We start from the raw sequence: 24720 nt of genomic DNA, 5'->3' as shown, positions 1-24720 counted from the left end.
CTTTGCAATGCCCATTCATCTTTAAATTAACCATAAAATGTAAAAACACAAATACTGAGGAAAATCTGAATTCTACAGAAAAAAATACAATTGATGTGTTGGGGATAGGAATGTTCATTACCCGTTTTAACCCTAAGACAATGAGAATACCCGTTATTCAGATTTTCTGTTTTTAAAGTATGGCCTGAGCCTTAATCTACCTCAAATCCTTCCTGGTAGAGCACCATGTTTGTGCAATTTTGACAAACAACAACAACAACAAAACCAACAACAAAAACATCACCCAAACTCAAGCCCCCAATCCTCACACACACACACAAAACCACCTATGCTTAGGGAACGTTTCGCAGTGGTTTTCAACATGGCATTTTGTCTTCTTCACATTTTCAGATAATACACTGGGAAACAAAAGTCATGTTCCTTTTGTGGGTGACCCTGCTTTTCGGAGGAGACAGGGTGGCAAAGTCTTACCTCCTCTCTGGTAAGCTGGTGGCTGGGGGGGAAATCTGAACTATCTACAGCAACAGACAAGATTTCTCTTATCTCCTAAAGAAGTTATTATTGGGTAATTCTGCACACATACCCCTAAGCCATACAATGCTGTCCAAGTGATAACGATAGATCCTATGAATTAACACATCAACTGTCCGACTTTGGCAATATCAAAACCTCATTTTCAAAACCTTATTATAGAGGGAGGTCGACTTAAGTAATATATTTGCTCACTAAATCTTAGTTAAGTTTTTGGTACTGAGACAGATGTGCAGAAATTATCTATAAAGAATGGCTACAAAACAAATATAACATTTAAATTCAAATTAGAAGAAATTTTTCCAGTCATTGTAAACTTTTTTAATTATTGCTTTTTGAATGATAAATTGTATAATAAATTATGAAGGATTACCATTGAAAAAATAATTATGACTAGGCAATAGTCTTAGTAAAGGAAAGGCTATGCAAACATATTCACACAAATATTCAAAATACACAGGTTCAAATATATAGATGGGGTGTAAATAAGTATATATAATATGTATATATATATTGTCTTTGTCATATTTATGCCCTGAGATTTCAGTAACTTTGGAGTTCCTTCTTTCATTCCAGAGAGGTGAGGGGAAGCCATTTGCTGGCAGATCTCTGCAGCACGGGAAGTATGTACAAACAACTGCTGCAGGCCCCGGGCCTTGCCAAGTCGTAAGTTAAGAAACAAAACACTTTGTTTTCTGAAAATCTTAAGGATCCATCGGTTCGACTGTTTCTTGTTTGACCTTTACAGGTACCAGAGGTAGTGGGTTGCTGTGAGGCAACTTGATGAGGGACGGGTCTGATGACTCATAAAGGCTACACCCTGAGAGGAGTCCATTCCCCATGTTTCTTTGCAAAGACACTTTCAGGCCAGTTTCTTCTTTCTCTTTTCTGACCACAGCCAGAATTTCCTTCTCCACCACAGAGGTCACATCAAGGTTGTCCTCCATGTCCTCCAACCGGTCAGCGTTGTCGCTGATGTCAAACTTCTCGATTTCCTCATTGATCCGGGTCAGGTCCTCCAAAGGCAGCCCGGTGGACGGAGCCACGGGGCAGTTCCCCTTCAGGTGGACCTTGAGGCTGCAGAGATGGATGTAGCTCTTGTGGCAATGGGCGCACTTGTGGGGCCGTTCTCGGGTATGTAGGCGCTTGTGGAGTTTCAGGTGCACAAACTGGGTGAACTTGGCAGGGCACACCTTGCACTGGTAAGGCTTCTCTCCAGAGTGGAGTCGCAGGTGGGTCTTGAGATTGCTGGTGCTGCTAAATCGCTTGTGGCAAACCTACAGCACAGAGAGGGCAGAGAAGGGAGAGGGGAAGACCAGAAGATTAAGAGTTGCCAACGGGAGGGGCAAGCTTACCAAGTGACGCCCAGCAACCTGGGAGGGAGGCAAGAAGCCTCCCTGTGGCACCTACAGTGTGGCATTAAGCAAACAGGGCGACGGCACATTGCACACGAGGTGGTGTTTATTTCCCCTGCCATTTTCCACCCACTGGAGGCTGGCTGTGTCATCAGCTCATCAGCAGGCACAGCTGCCAGCCCATGGCAGAACAGAATTCTTGTGTTGGCTTAAACCCTGGGCTGAATGACATGGGAAGGCATTTTTCTCCAAAGGTGCAAAGTTCTACCCAGAAAATACTGCCCACCTGGCATTCATGTGGCTTTTCTCCTGTGTGTACCAGGTAGTGTTTCTGCAGGTGGGCGAGCTGAGTGAAGCCCTTGTTGCAAGTCTGACATTTGAAAGGCCGTTCTCCACTGTGCACTCTGAGGTGGACCTGGAAGAAGCCGTAAGGGTTAGTTCTGCTCTCAGTCGTGGAAGAATTAACATTTCTGTTCAAAGAGCCCAGACATTTATGATACAGACACCTTTCAAAGACGGTCTTCAACAGAACAAATGAAGTGCCAGTGTTTCCAGAACACTTGTTTTGTTTGAGCTAAAGGGACAAAAATCACAGGCTAGCAGGGACTTGAAACTGATTATCTTGCCCAAACCCCATGTTTTTACCAATCAGAAGAAATGCAGGAGAGGGTAAGTAATTTGTCCAAAGCCACACAGCCTGGGGTGGCAAAAGCAAACTCAAACCCTCACAGACTACTTATTCCTGGCTCGGGTCTCACACCATGGAAAGTGAGATTTACAACCCAAGAAAGCCAGTTAACTACAGACAGGTGGAAGCGCTTGTAGGCTCAGGCACTGGTGGATGAGCAGACCCCACTCTTGTCTGACCTACCTTGAGATTCGAGAGCTGGCCAAAAGTCTTGGAGCAAACATTGCATTCATATTTAATCTTGCCATTCTGCTTCTTCAGGGGGTAGGGGAGTGTCTTGTAACCAGTCATGTTCCTTTTGTTTTTAATGAGATTCATGGCTTCATCGCTGTTGGGGGCTGCCATCGCTGCTGAGGTAGCTTTGGGTTGCACCACGTGTTCTGACGTGGCGGCTGTGCCCGCAGTCGGGGACCCACTCGTGGGGCTGCACACCTTGTCCTTCATGCTAGCTGCAGCCCCAGTGAGAGAGAAGGCACTATGGGGTGCGGGGACAAGCACCTCTCTGGGATGTTCAGGCTGAAGCAACCTCCGGGCTCCCTCGGAGGGCAGGGAGCTCGGGAGAGAGGCTGGATTGAGCATGGGGTGAGGCAGGTTGCCCCCACCCAGGAGGTTACTGTACACGGGGTACAGCCTTGGGAAGAGGCCAAAGTTGTTGATGCCATTGATGTTGCCCATGGAGCTAAGGCCATTACAGTTCATGCCATAGGGGGGCAGAAGGAACTTGGGGTAGTGCGCATTGTAGGAGGGAATGAAGGCTGGGGGGAGGTGGTGAGGAGGCGCATAGCTGGGGTAAGAGCCCAAACCTTCGGTGCCATAGGGCCCGTTCAAGTAGGTGTAAGAGTCCCGGTGTTCTTGAGAGCTAGGAGCCAGAGGTGACACCGTGTTCCCTGGGCTGCTGTGAGGGCTGGAGCTTTTGAGGCTTTGGTCTGGGCTGCTTCTTGCTGAGGGGCTTGGTGTTGTCGAGGATGGAATGGGGGAGTGAGTCATGTAAGTCGGCCTCTCCATCCCATAGGCCAGGGAAGCTTTCAAGAAGTCTTCCGGTAGTGGGGCCCGGATGGGGTAAACAACCCGGGGGTAGAAGGGCATTTCGGGGCTCCCATTTTTTCTGAAGTCATCCATGTCTTTTTCTGAAGTGATAGGTGAAATGTTCGAACGGTACAAGTCCTTTCCTTTGGAAGGATTGGAGTCCAACTTCAGGATTTCTTTCACGCTGTACTCTCTCTTTGGGACAGTCTTTGGACAAAGCTCGTTTTTCTCAGTGCTCTGCTGCTTTGGATTGCTCTGCGTTTGTGCTGAAATAAAGAAAGGTGATTACTCAGAGGGGTTTAGAGAACTGAAGTGAAATTGTGACAGTTGCTCTCTCCTTGTGAGAACCTGAACACAGCTGGCCTCGGGTCAGAGACACCTGGCTTCTCACCCTCCTCTCAGTCTAGAAGGCTCTGGGCCACTCACTCAAAAACATAGCTCCATTTCCTTCTCAGCAAAGCAGGGACAACTGCAGCAGCACCATTTGATTACTTAGTTTCCATTAGTAAAAACCTTGTGATAGAAAAGTGCTGTTCAAGCTAGAACAGAAGAGCTTCCATTAAAAATGGGGTGGAAAAACACTGTGGTGGGAGTGTCACGGGTTAATGAAACTCATTCCGATGTTCACAGTACCTAAAGGAAATCAGCACACTCTGTGAACTTGATGTGAAAGATTAAGACTCACTTCAAGTAATAAATAGTCATCATTTTTCACCTTGATTCGTGTTTAATATGAACTTGATAAAAGAGAAAAAAAAAATACAACAACCCTGTTTAACCTGCCTGTGACAAGTGGGCAGGCAAGCAAGGAGGATGCCACCCCTTCTCGTTGATTTGCTGACAACACAAGAATTTCACCAAGGCTTTTTGTCTGGCCCAACCAGGCTCCCAGCAAGGCTATCCCTGGAATCACTAGCCACCTCTGCCAAACCACAACAGGCACTTCCCCAGCCAGTTCAATTACTAAGAGCACCAAAGAAAACAAGCAGCTGAGATGAAAGCATTTGCTCCCAAAGATGGCATATTATTCAGGAATAGCAGCAAGGAGGGGACAGTTGCCTTTTCTCCAGACTCTGCCAAGCCTAGCTCTCCCAACACACGGAACAAATGATGCCTTCAGGAAAACACCAGTTAGAGCAGGGTAAGTCAAACCTTCCTGCTCAGCCTTCCTTGGAAATCAAAAGGAAAAACTGTTGCTTAGCTGGAATTCTGGTTATTGGAGGTGATCACTCCCAGCCATGTAACTGATCTCAACTGACAGGAACAGCTGAGAGCCTGAGTAAAGCAGCTTTGGGAGGCTGACCGCACTTGGCATTCGGAGAGGAAGATTCAAAGGAATATGCTGGAATTTCTGTAACACTATCAGTCATCATTGTTTAAAAAAAAAAAAAAGTCCCCATTTGATTTACTAAGAACTACAGGCTTGATACGTGATTGGTCTAGAAATGAACTCCATGGAACTCTAGATTCTGAACTCTTCAAATCCATTCTCTAGGCTGACAGGCTTGAGGGATTTGATTCCAGTGTGAGAGCCCCTCAGAGAATGTTATCTCTTTCTAGCTGTTATCAGCTATTCCCGGGTGAGCCAGCAGCTCCAGAATAAACACAGCAACGCACTATCAGGGAAGACGCTGATGGGGGTAGTGATGGAAAGCTTGTTGAGGGAGCGGGATTTCTGAAGCCACGAAACCAAAATAAATATCCCCTTATCAGGTCAATATCAGTCTTTCAATGAGGCCCAGCAGGCAGGAAGTTCAAATTGTCACTTTTGTTTTTTAAAGCTGAAATGGTAAAGGAAGAGGCACAACTAAGTAGGAAAACTGATAGGCAAGGCATCTTACAGCTACAGGAAGAAATTTTATGGAGGTGAGAAAGAATGATGTGGAGACACCCACATGGATTCACATTTTTAAAAAATGCCACCAAACAAAATGAAAACAGAGGATTCACTGTCATAACTTTCTGTCATTTTTATGTGGCAAATTATCTATGTTTCATAATTTTTCCAGTGGCTTCTTGGCATAGAGTAATCCACAATAAAAGTTATCTGTCTTCATAATAATACATTTATCTCTCTTTTCAAAGCTTTTCTAGAGGGAACTGTCAGCCCTCTGTCTCCGCCCCCCCCCCCCACCACAAGATGTTCTAGGGTGGAAATTGGAGTCTATACGAAGGTACATTTTTAAAAATCATCCTTCAGCAGCTGAGTAATCAGTGGAACTGGTGTCATTTCTGACTCTCCCACTCAGCAGCAGCTTGAGTTAACATGAAAAAGAAAATCAAGATCTGTTTTTGTTCTTAAATCTTAAATGGCTGTAGGCGGCAGACAGAGTCATTTCAAGAGTGAACTGCTTCTGAAGGCTCTGAATGGCTTAATTATGCCGACTCACATTTTCGATCTATAATAAGAACCCCCAAGACTACAAGAAAGAACCTAGAAGTTCTGCAGTAGGCAAAACAAAGTCTGTTTTCAACTGAAACTGAGAAAGCAGATTAACATTTAGAAGTCTATAATTTGGTCAACTGTTTTCTAGATGGGTTAGTTAGATAGATAGAAAAAAAATACCAAAATCCTTGGGAGGGGTAGGAGTCAAATTCTATAGTTCTTATTCCTTTTCTCTGTGTGTGTGTGTTTAAATGCCAATTGGTGCTTTTCTAGCTACGTATTTCTTTCCCTCTGTTTGCTTCGAGTCTCTTCTCAAAACTCTACCAGTAAACCATCACTACCACCGAAAACCCTTCCTTGAGATTCTGGCAGAGACCTCTGTTGTGCTTAAGCATGGAAACCCAATACAACTCATTTGAAGACACCAGCTCCCTACTAGGACTGATGAAACAGTGGAAATTTTCCTGATCAGAGTGTCAATCATCAGCTACCACACCTAAGACAACTGGTTTCACAATCTGCAGCAGTCTTGACTTATATCACCGGTCATTGTTAACTCTCATTTTTTATCTATGTTGGACAATGAAAGGGTACCTAAAAGTGGTAAACCACCCTTTATTTGGCGACAATAAAAAGGAGTATTTGAAGGGGAAAAGCATTTCATGGTAAAATGAAAGCTGCTGTGAATAAAAAGAATAAGCATTTAAATTTTATAACATCGTGCTGTCTCTATTTAGTGACTGAAATCTTTCTTTGATTGGCAAAGGGAGAGGCAAGTAATGAAAAGGGCTCTTCATGACTGGTGCTAAGTCACTGGGGATTACTGGTTGTTTTTTTTTTTTTTAGACTTTCCCTCAATGTATGAATGGGGGTAAGCTCTAGGAATGTAGGAGACCCTCAGGAGGAAGTGACTTGCTATGCTGAGAAAGTTAGGAAGATTAGCTCATCTTTGCCCGAGTTGCCCTGATGGAATGTAAATTACCTTTTACCACTAGGTCCTGAGTCCTGGGCCTGGCACATACACATGTGGAAATAGCTAAATGGCTTCCAGGATGCCAGGCACAGGGGATCTGACAGACACACTTAGGAGTTCTGAAGAGATGAGGGACTTGGTACTACCTCTGGCCTGCTATACCCACTTGTCATGCTGAAAGTCAGTTTGTTTCTAAACATTCTAAGACTTCTTTTTGAAGCTCCAGGGTACATACACTGTGTGTGTGTGTGTGTGGATGTGTTAAGGAACATAAACACAAATCTTAAAATGTGATCCTATGGAGGAAGTCCTCAAGTTTTTACAGCACCAGATATTCAGAACACTACAAATCCAGTTTTGAGATTATTGGAAGTTCAACTATGAGTAAACAAACTAGAGAGTGAGACAAGTATCAAATAGTTAAGAGTTGGATTATACCTTACCAGTAAACGTAGCTGATTTTGCTAACTAGTCCTAAGTTTAAGTCAAAATTCAATTTATGTTAGCAGTAATTCTCCTTCCAAATGTCTCAAAGGTAAAAAGATGAACTAAAACAAATGAAATATTCAGTTAAAGTTAATGGGCTAGCCTGTCAACTATGAATAAATCCGGTATCTGGTAATTCTTTGTCCTATTGCAATTTCTCAAGTTTGAAATGATAGTAAAACAAAAAGTTACAAAGCTTTTAGAATTCAGATGTTGACACTTTTAAACCCAAAGGAACTCATTTACAAATCTACTTGAAACTTAGCAGCCTAAGGAAGAACATACCATCATAGTCTGCTTAGAATGTTGTCAGTAATTCTTAAATCATTCACTGAAATCACCTGAGAATGACTAAAATACAACACCCCTTTGCAGAAAGGTCATGACAAAATAAATAAAAAAGTAAAAGCTTATAAACATAAGGAACTGAGAATCTGAAGATTTAAGTGATAGGTGGCTACCGTAATACTGATCAGCAGATCAGATACATGGGTTTTTACCATAAAGAAGGAAGCTAAGATCTAAAATCTTTCGAAGTATACTCCACTTAGAATAACATTTAAAAATTGTAACTGTGAGTTTTTCTAGACTAATCTGTTAATGTTCCACATCAGACATATCTTAACCAAATATGTATCTCTAATATGCCAACAGACATTCTAGCATTGATAAATTACCACAAACAAGGGGCTATTCCTTGCATACTTGGCAATTCCTTGTCAGGGCCAATTCCTGTCATACCTCTTTTCTGTCCCCTTTAGGATAGATTAGAATTAGACATAGATTTTTTCCTGTAACTTTCTGAATTATACATCAAAGTAGATCTTAATATTTTAAAAATCATCAAGTTTCGTAACAGGGACTCGGAGCTAAAAAGCACCGTTTCCCTTTTCCTAGCCCCTTGTTGAAGCCACCTACTAGGCCCAACAGATGAAGCCATATAATTAAACAACATGCTATTAGCTTATGGGGGGCAGAACTGACATTACTGGCATTTTTAATTTTTTTTTGTTCCGTAATCCACTTACTGAGATTCATCATTGTCAGCTCTCCGGGATAAGGGTAGTGAAGCCTTTCTGCAAAGTCCCGACAATACCACACAAGAAGCTCCTGGTTGGCAGGGATGGGCTTAATGGTGTAGAAGTAGATGTTCATCCCGTTCTGACACGCAGCCAGGTTTTGCTCCCGGGCAGAGTGTGCAGGATTCACGTATCGCATCCAGTTGCTTTTCTCCTCATTAAAGCCATCGATGAAGTGGTGAAGTTCCCCTCTGGAATAGATCTGCCCAAAAGAGAAGCCAGAGACACGTCAAAGAAAGTCAGCCCCAAAGCAATGGAAAGCTCCCCGCCCCCCCATACCCCCAAACCTCTGGGAAGAAACACAGCAAGTACTGTGTGTGATTTTGGGTCTCTTAATGCCTAATTAGAAAAAGGAATTGGTTTAGCCAGAATAATTGTGAATCAGCAAAAATAATGGTGGCAACAATACGGCACACTCTTTCAGTTTTACCTTTTCCATTTCAATCTTATGGTCTTTTCACATTCGGAGGGGAAAAATAACAGAGTGAAACACAAAATTTCATTGCAGGCGCCGCCTCAGATGGACTAAACCACCAGTCTGTGACTTTGCCACGGCAGTGAACAGCCAATGGGCGATGCTACTGACTTCAGTTCTGATTCTGCTGACTTTTAATGCTTTGAGTCACTGGGTAGAAGACTAAGTCAACTGAATGCGTCAAACTGAGTCTCTCAACTTTTCTATGGCCTCTGTACTTGCCATTTCCTACACCCCCGCCCAAGGCTTAAACTATGCAAACATCCTCCACCCCCAACTCTCCAAGTCCTAAAGTAACACTTGATCATATGAATACTTGGAACCTTGCCTTCTTGTGGAAACACTGGGTGGGGCAAAGGTGAACCTCACCTGCCATAACAAAGTGAACACTGGGACAGAAGCCAGGATTTGACAGTCTACTGAGAAGTCACTTTTCCTCTTGATAAACATGTTCAGCCTTGCTCTATTCTTTCAAGCCAAAGAGGGGAGAGGGAGCCCGCTTATCTGGGAGGTTAGCTGAGACACCACTCATAGAACTACAGGCATGTGTTTTTGGAAAAAGACCAGGAAGAAACAATGTTGTTCTTTTAAAGGCAAGGCAAACTTTGAAGAATTCAAGTTTTGCCCAATAATACTACTTCTGGTGAACAGATGCATTCCCGCCACATGGTTAAAAGTATTCTTACTGAAACTACCTGATAAACCAACTCCTTATCCTTCCAGAGAAAGTACCTCTTTCCCCCTCTTGTTAAGAAGCACTACCTTTCCCTCAGACGTAAGAAATATATATAATCAATACCTGGTAATCTGCAACTTGTAGTCTCCGAGTCGGGGCACTGCTGGTAGCAGAAATTCTGCTCTAAATGGACAGCAGGTTATTGGCTTTGTTCTTAGTCACTACTGACGATGTCAGCCTATCAATCGTTTGTGTTTTACTCAAAGCTTATCAAGACAAAAAGGAACTCTGTCCCTTTAATACAGGCAGTAAACACCAGAATCACTTTCTTTTAAGAGTAACTTCCTGTAAATTGTGAAGGGGGAAATACATGTGGCTTCATCAAAGCAGCTTGTGAGAGCTTTTGCGGTGTGTTTTGTTAAGAGAAAATGGAACAAGGCTGGGTGAATTCTGCTATCAAGAGGGGTTTTCAAGTTTGTTTACTCTGATGTGCAAACTTCCAGGAACATGGGGTTCCATCGCTCTTGCACTCTTCGCTGGGCGGAAACTGCTTTCTAAAGCTATGGGTATGCTGATTCCAGTCAGCCTTCCACGGACTACAATTTACTGTATCCTCATTTAAAAACAGAAATGTCGATGCCATGAAGTCACACACACACACACACACACACACACACACACATACACACACCCACAAGAAAATAAAATAATGCATATGTCAAGTGAACACTGCTCCCTATCACCTCTTTACATTTCCATACATTATCAAGAAGATTAAAAACGTGCTGACTCATAATACAGTTACAAGAAATGTCACTGGTTTCTCAACTTGAACATCCCTTCTCTTCTTTGACTGTGTAATTTGCATGAAACTTTTTCTTTCCTCACAACAGATGTTCATATTCCTGCCAGCAAAATCAGGATGCTTTTAACAACATGTGGGAAGTTATCTCCTACAATATCCTTTGCACATGAAAGACTGATTCAAATAAATCCTCCCAAAGAAAGCATTTCAGTTAGAGTGAATCTTTATTTAGTGAACCAGGGTGCTGGGTGAGTAATGGGGAGCTCTTCTTGCCTTTTTTCCAAAATGAAGAGACATTAAGGAGTTCATCCTGTATTGTCTTAATTTAGACTTCTGACTTCAAAAATTACACACTTCTTGCTTCTAAGAAGACTTTACTGGCAATAAAGATAAATATGCTCATATTTTGCCAATTATAGTCACGTAGTGAACATATTTCAAAGGAGTAACTTATTAAAAGTTTGGAACATACAACTTTTGGTGCTCTCTTTTGCCTGGAAAAACAGTAGGTTAAATTTCTAAAAGCATAGAACATACTCCTACCTGGGGAACAGTTTCTGGTGATTCTGAAATAGATTTTTATAAAAATACTTGTTTAAAAGATATAAGCATTCCAGGAAAAAGTGGCCAGAGTAATTGTAATTCAAGTTTTGTCTCACGCAACTGTAAGCATTTCTCTTATGGGAATAATCTACATATTATCAAATCTAATACTTTTACAACACAGACATATTCTAACAGGACAAGCCCTATGGGTCCATCTCCATTCCCCTAGGACACGTTCCACCATCCCTCCTTAATGTCTTTTCAAGATAATTCATTTATGAATATTCCTCTTTCCATTCAATTAAAGTTAACTCAGCAAGAAATCAAGAAGGGGTAAAATGTAAAGCTTAATGACTCATTACTACTTCCTAGTAGAGAAATGCAAATGAACCTAACCTTGAAGCAAGCAGCAAACTGTTTCCTTTCATCACAAAGGGGCTAATGAATTGCAAAAATTAAGATGCACAGTTCATATCTCCATCACTAACCACTGACAGACCATGTCCCCAGGGTCAATTAGCCAGTTTTACCACATTTGCCCAGAATTCCCTGTATATGGCCATGGGGATCCTGAATGCCTGTGGTGAGTCCAGTATACAGGTTGAAAAAAGGAAGTGACCTGGCACTTCTAGCTCCATTTTTATTCCTATTCTTAATGAATCTGGAAATTTTTTCTTACTTACCCGCCAGAAGTATTTCCTGCTGGCGTTCTTGGGAACTGTATCGTTGGTATAGATTTCGCCTACTAGAGGTCCAAAACGTGTTCCCTTTGGTATGTATTCTTTACTCACTACTCCAATAACCTAAAGTGGATAAAAATACGAAACAATTATTTAATGGTAAAATATTAATCACTTAATTTCAATAAACTGAATTGTTGAGTGATAATAAAAACCAGTAATAACAAAATTATGATATTAAGAACAGGCATTAGCAGTGCCTAACATAATCAGAGAGAAGCTTTAACTTAAGTGAAGACTATATCTTTTTAAACTCTGTTGTCATAAACAATTGAGCATAAAATAGTCTAACGGGGCCCTCCCTGGTGGTGCAGCGGCTTAAAAAACAGCACTGAGAAGCTAAATCCACTTTAGCACGAGTTCGATCCTGCCCCAAAGGTGACCCACATGCCTCCGCTCCTGACCCGCCCACTGCTCCCCTCAGCAGTGTTCTTAGTCAGTCAGCCTGTTTTGCTCCCCACTCTGTCTCTGGTCAATCCTCTCGCCAGCCCTGAACCTCTGGCTTGTACCCCAGTTCTGTATGCATAAATAAATAAATCTTTTTAAAAAAACAGTCTAATGGATTATTCCTCAGTGACTGAGCATTCCTTTATTTTCAGAACAGAGAGGGTAATCATTGTCTTAGAATGAGTATCAGATACTGCAGAATTAGATAGTGAGGACTATAGACTATTGCAGTCTGCTCTGAGTTTCCTATTTCTCCTTCTCTCTTAAACCATAAACACCATGTATTTAAGGGGAATAAAATAGTTTTAACCTCAAAAACCAAAATAATGTTCTTTGGTTGTTTCACAAAGGCCCAAGGAGCCAAAATCTAGCACATTATATATTTTTTCTTTTCAGATGAGTTTTCCCCACTCCACCCTGCCCCCCCCCCCAAAAAAAAGGTTGTAACTTCTCTTTAATGAAAGAAAGATCATTCAAGTAGCTGTTCTTCTCAGGTATCTTTTATTCATCAGTAGACAAGAGTCTTCCTTTGAAATGAAATTATACTAAGGAAAGCTGTGGGTTCTAAGATTTGATGAGAAGACCTTAGGCTGGATTTAACACACATTTTGATATTGTAGGGCCTTGCTAAAGTAACATGTTAACTAATAAGTTCCTCGATTGTAAATTTCAAGAAGGGGGCAGGGGGCTGTGTGTGTAGAAAAAAAAAATTAGCTATGAATCAGGAAGCAATTTATCATCATTCAAAATACTCCTCTGTAAGTAAGTAGTCCTTTACAACACTTGGCACTATAGTTCTGTTTTTATTTTCATATCCTCACTTTGCTATTTTAATTTTCTTCTTGCCCAAAACAGCCCACAAATTACTTATTGAATACTTTTTATTGAAATGGATCAAGAGGTAAGAGATAATATTTATTCCAGTGTTTATTTTTCTTAGTGGTTCCTGTGTAATCGCGTACCTGAATCGGTAAACCGAGATATGTTAATCAATAATTGTTCACCTTGGAATCTAAAATTTTGATTATGATACACACTGATGTCTCATTAAATCTCATCGAGAATTAAACCTCTGTTTAAGTGGATATGGAATAAGCATAGCTACATTTAACTGACTAGTCTTTCTCATGTGCATTTCTTATCAGCCAATGAATTGGAAAAAAAAAACAAAAACAACAACACAACTATTCAAACTCCGTACACAACTCAATGGCACATACCCAGACTGGAAAGAGAGAAAAAAAGAATTTCCTACACCTAACACAAGTTGAAACAAGGTTGGTGAGCCAGAGTGTTATTTTTGGTTCTTTATGAATTTCTGGCAGAGAGCTGAAAAAAGCAGATGTTCTTTTCATCCACCTCCTCTGCCTTCATTTACATCTATCTGCCCTTTCAATAGCAGTTCATGGTTATTGGTATTTGTTGGCAGTATAACTACTGGGGACAGGAATATTTCAGGTCTCGAGATAAAAATATGCATTAAAGCTTATATATACTTACTTTTTCAGAGGTGCTTTGTTTAAGGTAAATTAAACCTAATTAATTTTAAAAATTCACAGAATTGACTTGTATGACATGCAAATCATTTGGCATTCATATTTGAGTGATCATTCCTAATATTAAAATTACAGGCAGGAAAAACAAATAATGTCATTTGTTGGTGAGCCAATAATTAGCAGCTGATATTTTCAACATATCCACTTTAAAGCAGTAATTTTAAGAAAGGTACTCAACTGGTTCATCAACTTTGTTTTAAATTATAGTCTCTTGCAGACAGTGTCTTAGGAGTCAGAGCTTGATTATCAACAAGTAGCATTGCATTGAGGTCAGAGTTTTTCTTCTGAATTGCCATTCTTTTAGCCAATGGGCCTCTGGATTTTCAGCTGTCAATCTCACATTTAAAAATACGAGAAAATAAAAATAAAATATGAGAAAATAGCATTTTCTCATGACCAAAAAGAAGTCAATTGGAATAGTTCCTACAAAGATATATGGGAAGGACATAAGTCATCCAATACTATAGGCCAGTGAATGGGGATGCTATAAAGAAATACTGGAAATCATTCTTGCCATAAAATACCTTACAAAAAGCAATTCAGTAGGTTAAGATGTCATCAGAGCAATGAAAGAGGAGAATCCATGGTGGGTCTTTAAAAATTCTCAAAAATCCCAAATAGAAGAGTCTCAATATTAGATCATCTTCATAAATGGAACAGAACCCAAATATTTTAAGATTTTACTATGCACAGAGCTACAGGGTACAGATAAACTTACTTATATGGATTGACAAAATCATACAATTTCAAGGTTGGCAGAATCGTGTGGCTCATATGACATCTGTACTCATTCTCAGTCCAGCACTCTAATCCATGTCTCAGGTACTATTCAAAGAAGACATAAGAACTACAACTCTAAGATTACAGTGCTCAGCCAGGTAGCTGCAGATTGGGTAGGGGCAAGGATAAGAACCAGGGTCAGTCATTTCTAATGTGAAGTAGAAGAATGAGTCAGAGTTCTCCCCCTCACCCTGCAAAGATCCAAATATGCATCTTACCAACAACACTCAATCCTTGGAATAAGCATGTTATACAGAATAATCTGACATGTGCCCAGAATTTTTCAGTGTGAGAAAAAACTAATTTAGATCATGTTCACCTAACTCAGGAAGGAAAAGTCACTGGAACTGACCAGGGTCCTAAAGAAATAGTGCTGGGGACAGGCTGCACGTGCCTTCCATACCTGACGCCAGCAAGAGGCAACAGGACACTGGTCTCACCACTTCCTCCCCCTACCAGGAGTTTTTCTATTCTGTGTGAGGTGTAGGACTGGCCCCTACCAGTGGCCTTAGTTATAGAACACAGTGTGACACTCATGGCATCCAGACAAAAGACGTCACAATTTAGGAGGGTTTAAGTGGGGTGACGAAAGAAAAGTCTGGGAGACTAAGTTTTTTTGTTGCACCTTTTTAAAAGCAAACTCTTCCTTTTGAGAACAAATATATACACATAGCAGTGGGCTTTAAGCAAAAATATCACTGTCTAAACGTGTTATGCGCATCTTCATGCCAAGTGGCATTACGATCATTTTAATTACTATCTCTCCCCCTCCCTGAATCCGACCCCATAAATATGACTCATTGGATTGAATTTCTATTTTGAATATAAGGAAACATTTACACTGAGATGACTAGAACTCTGTAGTGGACAAAGACTTCAGCCTGTAATTCATTTTTTTTTTTTTAAAGGGGTGGGGTGAATAGAGATGTTTTTGGAAGGTTTCCTCCTTAATTATCTTTATATTAAAGGAAGCACAGTAATACCTCAGGATGCTGTCTGTTAAATAAAAGGCAGTATGGAGATGAGGGAATTGCATGTTATGATGAGATACTTTTTACAGATGACTTGAGTTAATAATGGACTTCAATCAGAATGGACACCCAGTTGAGTCCCATCACTGGCCTGATGTTTATCACCACACAACTTTGGGAGGTCAGATTCACAGAGTCACAGTTAAGTATAAACAATCTCAGCATAGACTACTGCTTCTAAAATATAGATGCTTAAATTGATCTCTCTGTATTTAAATATTCATAGATGATTATTTCAGGACAAGGGGAAAATCCCCTTAAAAGAATAGCTCATCAGTTAAAAATGTTTAAAAGTTTTGAATAGTAAGTCTATATTTGGTTTAAGTTCTGGAAATAGGAAGTAAGAACTGCTTTGTTAAAGGTGAGGAACAATTCTAAGCCTTATAAAAAAAATGAGGGTCAAGATTAGAATGGTTTGTATGTTTTGTTTTTAAACCCCCCCAAAAAAGGTGCTGACACATAGCACAAATTCATAGTGAAAAATGGTATTGTTAGAAAAAAATCCCCAGTATGTCAGCACAACAGTACATAATGTAACATCTTCTGCTACTTAAATGAAAACATTTAAAGACGGGCAAGATCAATCAGTCAGATAAAAACTACTCGTAGAAAGGCTTTTTTTCCCCTATTTCTACAGATCATGGGGCTGAAAGGACTAACTGAATAATGATAATGTAAACATTTCACCAATCTTAGAGGATTTTATTGTAGAACTAGTTTGCAGCTATCATAGCTTCAATGGCTTAATTCTACAGTCCTCTTTCATCACCTTAAGGGAGCTGTCCTTTCCCAAAGCTCAAAAAGATAGGAAGGAGAAAGAGAAAAAATTCTAGAGTAAGCTTAGGGTATTATTACATTTCAGTTGGTTTCCTGGTTACTTTTTGGTTAGAGTCTGAAAATGTACTATTCTATGCAAGTGTTTCAGTTCAAGAAAACATGGGAAATAGAATAACAAAACCCAGATCTCCCAGATTAATTTGGAAGAACTTCCTCTTTAGGAATACAGGGACTGAACTCTTTTCTGGGTGTTTAACATACTGAAATAAAGAATTCTACATTCAGAGGGGAAAATAAACCCACTCAAGCTAAATAAAGGATCGGTCTGAAATATGTTAAGATGATAAATAAAACCACAGTGACACCAAGAGGGGCCAGTGTAGCATAATCAAGAAGCACTACTGGTGGTTAAGGAAGTCAGAACTTTGCTCTGGTGCTAACTATATACATCTTGGGTACGGGACTATCTTTCTGAACTTTGAACTACATGATCTAAGGGCATTACCTGATTTAGCCATTATTTGAAGTAGAATGATGGAAACCGAAAAACTTGAGCTAAGTGCTAGACTACAGATAAGAACATTACAGAATTAAAAGACAAAATGACCTAGAGCATGAAGAGCTTTATTTCCATCCTAATGTGCTGGACATGGCAATAGCACAAACAAACCTTAGGAACAGACCAATACTGGGGCAAACCTGATAGGGGGAAAATATATATTACCTTTTAAAGCCACAGCCAAATCTTAAATACCCAAAAAAAATCCTACATCAGTTCCACGGGTCACACATTAAAGGAGACCTTCTATTGAGAAGAGTGCTACTTTCAGGAAGAAGAATAATTAAGGCTGACCTCTGAGGTTAGTTTTTTGGTAATTTTCTTGTACAACTACAACTTACATTTTGCTTTTTGTAAAATAGACCTTCACTCTCCCAGCAGGGGGGGAAAAATGGTTGTGCATTAATCAAACTCAAAGTAGAGTCGCTCTATTTAATTTTAGACAGCTGTGTCTTCCCCTCACTAAAAACATTGAACTCAGACATACAAACAGGAAAGAGACAAAGTATTTCCCAAACAGGCTTCCCGGCTCCTTCAAATGCTATCCCTTGGGGAAGGAAGAAAGTGATATGACATGGCTATCATGAATTTTATCCCAGTTACAAATTATGGATTCCTTTGCATTATTTTCAAAAGCAGTAATAGAACTGACAATGGCCTGTGGCTAATGGTGGTGGTGGTGAGGTCCGCTGAAGGGCTGATCCCTTCCACTGAGTCCAGTAGCAGACCAGTGGGAGCAACTGCAGTAGCTGAATGCTCAAAACAAGAGGTGGTTCTGCAAGTTATTTCACAGCTAAACATCACACCTAGCTATAATTGTTATATAAAAGGGTAAACACAATTCCTTTGCTCACTGCAAGTTTGGGTTTTCAGCCCCTTTGAAACAACAAAGAGTGTACCCACTTCAGAGACCCATAAGGAATCAGCCTGCCAGTCCGGCCAGAGCAAAGACCTGCCACAGATAAACAGTGGTTAGCTCTGAAGTCATCGGGACAGAGGACACTTTTACATGAATCTCTGCTCAGTTTATACCATCACTTCAATTCATAAACAGGTCAAGGTTTTGAAAATAATTTTAGAAACCCAGCTAATAAAGCTTGCTCGTTAAAAAGAATAAAGCCACCTAATGACCAAAAGACAAAAGGAACATGACCAACTTTTTTCCTAAGAAAAAGTTTTCCCTCTCAGAAGCCAGTCAGTATAGAGCCAGGGAACCAGGATCAGTGGGTCCAGAGTGACCAGCGGCTTTCTTGTGCTGCAACTTGTTTTTTCAAAGACAAGTCAACGTGCCAAAAATTTTAACTGTTTATTAATCAGTATGACACAGTTGAGAGTTAAATGATATGAGAAGGAAGGTAGACTCAGGGAAAAGTGAAATCAATGAGGGTCAAAAAGTGGGTCAAAAAGACCAATTATTTACTGACACTTACAGATTCTCACAGATAGAGGAGACCTCAAGGGCAAGTGGGGAGATTTGGCGTCAGGTGCCAATCTTCTTCAGCAATAAACCAGAGGCTTACCTCTTTGCTGTTGGCATTATATTTGAAAAGCAGATTCCTTGGTAAAGATGCCTCCGCCTGAAGTGAAGTCCCTCCGTCCGCACCAGAATCGCAGGGATGGTCATTTACAATATATGTACATTTCTCTTCAAACTCAGCTTCTGTCCACAGAGTCATATCCGCGTCCTCCATGTCCATTTTCATGGTCCCCTCGGTCCCCTGTGCCAACCCTTCAAGCCTCACACCGCTGGAGCTATACTTCGGGGCAGCCTGGAAGAGAAGGGAAAGGCCTTTAATCCCCATTGTCCTGTGGCTCCCTCGGAGACCTATGACTAATACAGTAGTCTGAAGACTTTAAAAGCAGATGCAGAGTGCTTGGTACAGTTGAGTAAGAGCCAAAAAGTCATATAAAGAAGAATGCCTTGAAGAAGCAGGGATTTTAAATGCTACTCTTAAAAAAAAAAAAGTGTGGCAATTTCATGGGGGGGGGTGTGAGGGGTGGTTGGAGTGGAGAACCACCTTCGAACAATCCCAGTCTTTACCTCTCACCGCAGAAAAATGCTGTGGGCGCTCAGTCCTATATCCCAGAGCGCCTGGGGTCATGGCTGCCAGACCCTCAGCGCTGTGGAAAAGCTGCCTCAGAAAGTGTCACAAACAAGGAAAGGAAGAGGAAGGAGCTCTGTCTGCCTCTGAATGAAGCTAAAAATGGAAAGCGCGTGTGGTGCAGGAGCGGAACCCAGCCTGCCTTTTCCAAATGGGGAAGACTGAACTTTCCCACCAGCTCCCAACGCAAAACAACTTTCAAAACAACCCGCGCCCCCCCCCCTCTGCTGTGCGCTCTCTTTCATCCTCTCACATGGAAGACTGAAAAGGGTTGCATCCTGCCAGCATCACTGAGCTGCAGCTTTTCAGAAATCATTTGGGCCACAGGAAAAGAGGAGGGAAAATTGGGGGGGGGGGCACGGGGGGAACTCCCTGCAGCTTCTGTTGACTTGTGGGCATCTCGAGCCAAATTGAAAAAGCAAAACAAAACATAAAACTGTTCAATAGAATTCCCTGGAGAGAATTCCTTTTGGAGCCCTCAGCTACAAATAGCACTTTCCATTTAAATCTGAAAGTGTACGAATTCCCAGAAGTCACTGATGTGCTACGGTTTACTGTAACTAAAGTTAAAACAAATTTAGAGAGTCCGAGGACAAGCTCTGCATCCAACTGTACACTGATAAGAATATTCCCGCAAACCCGCCTCACACTCAAGAAAAGCGCCTTCCGAAGAGCAAAGAAGCAAACAACTTCTGCAATGTTTTCCCATATAGATGTTTTATTTTTAAAAAAGGAACTTGGGTATCTTTTCCGTGAAGAATTGTCCTTAGAATGCAACCCAAACAGGGGAAGTCCTTCAAAGTGGCTTTTACACTCTTCTGTTTCTCCCCTAAATACGATGTTTTCTCAAAAAGTTAAATGCGAAGTTGTCTTTTTCTCAAGTTAGAATTTAAATAAACATGTTCCAACATGCACAGTCATGATGCCAAATAAAAGCTAAAATTTTAAAAGTAAGCTAACCCGGAATAGTAGCACGGGGTGGGCAGGAGCCACTACTGAAATTTCAATGAACTGACAATTATGTCTAAAACTGAAAGGGTTAATGATTCATAAAGAACAAGGCTTACAAATGACAATACTAAGTGCCTGAAAGTAGAAGCATTTCTGGTCTTCAACTGAGACTACTTCAGCGAAAGAAAAAAAAAAAAACTTTTCAGATCAATTTCAGTATTAAAAACAAGCTCAAGTTCCTTACCAAGGTCGTACCCACACGTTTTTCCAAGCAAATATCCAACATCTGAGATAAGTGTCGCTCATGTCTACACAGTCCGCATTTCCTCCCGCGTCCCTCGCGGGCTGACTGACGCGCACCTCCGCTGTCTGGCCCTGCTCTTCTGCGGCTGCCTGGGCGCCCGCGTCCCGGCTCTCGGCGGCGGACAGGTGCTGCGAGCTGCTCTGCCCTCCGCAGCGCTGGAGGGCCGAGTGTCACGGCAGCACTTTCAGTGTGTGTTAACCAGAGCGGCCTTTCCTTTCCCCTCCCTTTGCTGCAAATTTCCCATTCGTTGATTCATCCGCCCTAAGAGGGGGGCGTGGCCACACCTGCAGTCCCGAGCGGCGCGGAGCTCAGCCCAGGGCTTTCCCCCCGCATCGTGAGCCGCCCAGAGCTTCCTCTCTTGCTTGCGAATTCCAATATTTACTTGGAATCGTCTTTCTTCCCTTGGAAGGCACTTAACCTCAACGTTTACTTGGGCTGTATTGTTTTCTAAATACTCCAGACTTGCTGTGGCTTAATAAGGGGACATTCATTCCTCACACGAAGGGAAACCTTAAAATTACCTCAAATTTTTGTAGTTTCTCAGCTCAAATCCAATTACTGAATACACAAAATTTACCCGAAAAGATCAAGTCAGATTAGTTTTGCATCTAAAATAAATCAGTGTAGCTGTGTAACTCTTAAGGTATGTGGATGAAATACATGTTTCCCCTCCCCACCCCACCCCCACCCCCCAACTCAAAAGCGTCCTTTTCTCCAGCTAACGTACCTTCACATTTGGCAGAAGTCACTTCCCTCTTTCAACTATTTAGTAAATAAGGAAATAGGAAAAAGCCATAATCCTACAGATTAAAATTTCTTCTCTTCCCCAAAACCACAGCCAGACTTCCAAGAAGTCTGTAAGCAAAGTGTAAAGGGAATGATGAACTGATCACTGTAAGTGGAAGACAGACGGAGGCAGTAATTAGTGGGGCTCATTCTGAGCCCTGTCGGGCTCTTCCTCCAGCCCAGTCAGTCCTCTGTTGAAGGAAGGACATCCTGTGATGATGGCATACAATGTCCTGTTTGTTTATTATTAAGAGCGTGGACCTTGCATTCCTGCTTCTCATTACAAAACAAACCAGATGCTTTACTTCCTTCAATGGTCTTGTGCCTTCAGCAAGGAATTCTCTAATTCGGAGAAACAATGATGCAAAGGATCCATTTATAGTAAGCACCCCATTGCAATTACTGTTTAGATCCCAGAAACACAAGTCCCCCACTTTTCCTGCTTGCCTCATGTAGCTGGTCGTTTTTAAAATCATCTCCCCTTCGACCAGAGGCTACAATATCGTTTCTAACATTTTAAATACATGTGTGCACATACACTCATGTCCCTACACACACACACACAACACACCCACGTACACACACCCAGTCCAACCTAATGATACCAACTTAGTCATACAATGAAGTGGACATGTGAGTATTTGTTTACAGGAACAAACAAAACAAAGCAAAACAAAAGTCCAACTCAATCATAAAAATATGTCTGTTTATCCTTAAAAAATGTCTTTTCTCTCTTCTAGAAAAAAACTTTTTATAATTTGTATTTTGGAGGGAGCTAAGTGGGAGGCAAAAGATTATGTGCCAGGAAATGATATTTGTGTCTAAAATCCTTCCACAATCTCTGTAGTACAGAACAATTAAATTCCCACTAGGGGACATAAGTAACACACACTCCCCCACTTCTGCCTGGTGACCTGTTATTGCATGTTTTGCCAGAGGGGACGCTAGCACCAAGAGGAAGCAGGACTTTTCGTGGGCAGATGTGCTAGGGGTATAAAATGAATGAACAATTCTTAAAGCAGTTCTCAGAAAGCTCCAAGATGATAATTAAACAACAGAAATCCAGCCTTCTCCAGAGGGTTTATTAAGTGATGCTGAGTCAGCGCCACAATGGACAGGAAAACAATGTAGTCATACTGAAGGCTGGAGTGCTGTTCCACAGTCTCGCCAGCAGACGTTAAAGAGTATTTCACTTCCCTTTTAGAATTAATCCCTGTTTTTACGCCACATACACCATGTAAGAGCTAGTGAGTCAATCACGATGGAGTAAGGGAACAGGCAAAAAGTTGTATATTTGAGATGGGAAGAGGCTATTTTTAAGCCAACTATTTACTTTAATGACTGGAAGATGCCAGTGAATCAGCTCACTGTTAATTAATATCAGCCTGCACTCACCTTCAGAGGTGGTGAAATGGGCTTGAGTCTAAGGAGGACGCAAACTTCAAATACCAGTGTGGGGCTTAGCCAGGCAACCCTAAAATTAGTTCCAGGTGCTCTAGCTCAGCTGGACAAGGCCATGAGTGGAACTTTAAGGAAAGTAAATTTTGAGACACAGTGTTGGAATATAAAATCTCTCAAATGTTTGCTTCTTGTCTCAAAATGACCCCCCCAAATCTAAACCAAACCAATTTTATTGCAGTTATAGCCATGAAGGATAGGCAGTAATGTAAGTTAAGATGAAAGCTGCCCCAAAAGGAGCAGAATAAAGGAAAGGAAGCATTATTAGAAAAAGCATGTCACAGAGTCATATTTAGGTATTGTCTAGCAGGACAGTGTTACAGGGGAAGAAGAGAGAGTGACTTTCTGAACTTCAACCCTTCTAGAAGGCCTGACCACAGCATTTAGAATGTTCAGCAGAGCTGGGAGAGGTTGGCGCTGGCACAGCTGTGCAGAGAGCGCTATGCTAACAGAGGCTGCCACTGTCTGGAATCTTAAGTCACAAATGCTTGTTTCTAACTCGGTGCATTTTTAGAAATTAACTATTTCCCCTCACTTTTGGTGTTTTCAGATTGCCAAAAACCAACCAACAAAACAACCAAACAGTAACCAACTCTTTATTAACTAGCATTTCTCAGTTACCTCACTGAATTTTCACAAAGGCAGCAGAGCATGAATAGCTCAGCTCCCAGAAAGCCCCCCATTCCTTTGATGGTATCACCACCCCGTTCATCAAGCCCAGACTACAGGGCCCTTCACAGTTGTTGAGTAGATTGAGCAAGGTAAGCAGCCAGATGACTGCATGGGGGAAGAAGACTACGGCAGAATGAAGGGAAATTGGGTATCAAATCTGGAAACCTAATTCTACCTAGGGTGAGGGGGGGGATAATCTTTCCTAAAAAAAGTAGAAAATGGGATGAAATGTGCCCAAGATGAAATGTGTTTTCATTTTCTAATTCAACTCCTGCTATACCCAAACAAGGTCAATGACAAGACTAACCACATCAAGAGAACACCCCCCACCCTCTTCTCCCCACTCCCTACCCACCCACCCACTGTCACCCCCCACACCCTTTTTCCACATCCTGTAAGTTAGGCATCTTTATGCTGGTAAACATTTGGGGACCAACTGCAAGCCTGATCTCTAAAAGAGGGGCACGGAGGCTTTGAAGCCCTCCCACATGTCTCAAAGCCAGCTGAGAACTAGAGGGACACTTGGTTTTTAAACTTTAACAGCCTTTTCAACTCAAATCACGGGGCTCAGCTTTTCTGGCTGCCTTCTTTTCTCAAGCTGGACAAGAAGAACAAGTATGTGTGTGAGTGAGAGAAAATGTATGTATGACACATGCTATGTTACAATACAGTGTGTGTGTCATTGGTATGATATGTGTATGATATGTTGCATCAATTTAAAAATAGCACAAGCCTTCCTTCTCGTGACACAGCTCACCACCCCAACACTTTAGACAAAAACATTCAGGGTCTCAACATTGGGATGGTAATTCTAGGGGGGCTGTGGGCCTGTGGAAAAGAGGTCAGTGTTTTGACTTCTCAAATAAAGGAAACAAAAGTAAATTGAAGAACCAAAGCAGAGCTCCTTCCTATTTCAGGGAATAAAGATCTGATCATTGTTATCCAGATTAGTATTTACAACCCACACAAATTCTGCATCTGGATCTTTACAGGACTACCTGTATATCACAATGTGTGACTTTTTTAGCCTTCCTTTCAGACAGTGTGTTCTTATCAGATCATTTGCTTGTTTTTTAATTACTCATTGAGTTTGACAGCCACTAACTTAATAAATAACATCAGCAATTATGATCATTTCCATATGATTTGTGGGAAAACAAAGGTGGGTTTCTAACATTTGTTTTTCTTCCCAATTATGTTTTTATTTTAGTGAACATTTGGACAAGGGAGGGATTTGCATTTGTGCAAAGACTGCGAGGAAGGGCATGGAAAGCAAGATCATTTCTGAACCCTGAAAACATTTTATAATCTTACATGTTGTGGGAAAAAAAAATAGAATGGAACTAACTGAAAGAAGGCAAAACATGGATAGTGATTAAGGCGAAAGAACAAGAGGAAAGGTGTACATCCTGAAACGCAGCTTTCTCTCCCCCTTCTCCTCATCTAGGGAGTGGCTTCCACAGAGCTTTACTAAGGACTGTGGGACAGATGTTCGCTTCTCTCACCTTTCTTTGGGAGAAGCAACAATCAA

The 24720-nt window shown here is 41.4% G+C and overlaps 1 protein-coding gene across 2 annotated transcripts; it reads right to left on the bottom strand.

Moving 5' to 3' along the window:
• Nucleotides 1-474: 474 nt before the first annotated feature.
• PRDM1 (PR domain containing 1, with ZNF domain) lies at nt 475-20334 on the bottom strand. Of its 2 annotated transcripts, XM_004673738.2 has the most exons (7): nt 20214-20334; nt 18437-18685; nt 11710-11829; nt 8474-8726; nt 2758-3866; nt 2173-2301; nt 475-1808 (listed from the first exon to the last, which is right to left on the bottom strand). In XM_004673738.2, the coding sequence occupies exons 1-7, from the start codon at nt 20253-20255 to the stop codon at nt 1236-1238; spliced, it is 2475 nt and encodes an 824-aa protein (XP_004673795.1). In that variant the 5' UTR covers nt 20256-20334; the 3' UTR covers nt 475-1235. The 2 variants fall into 2 exon arrangements, with proteins under 2 accessions (XP_004673795.1, XP_012577972.1); XM_012722518.1 differs by lacking the exons at nt 11710-11829; nt 18437-18685; nt 20214-20334 and adding an exon at nt 9799-9847.
• Nucleotides 20335-24720: the final 4386 nt, after the last annotated feature.

This window comes from Condylura cristata, unplaced genomic scaffold, assembly GCF_000260355.1.
Source record: "Condylura cristata isolate star-nosed mole 26May11 unplaced genomic scaffold, ConCri1.0 scaffold00001, whole genome shotgun sequence".
Classification (NCBI taxonomy): domain Eukaryota; kingdom Metazoa; phylum Chordata; class Mammalia; order Eulipotyphla; family Talpidae; genus Condylura; species Condylura cristata.
This window is presented reverse-complemented; position numbering and strand designations above follow the sequence as displayed.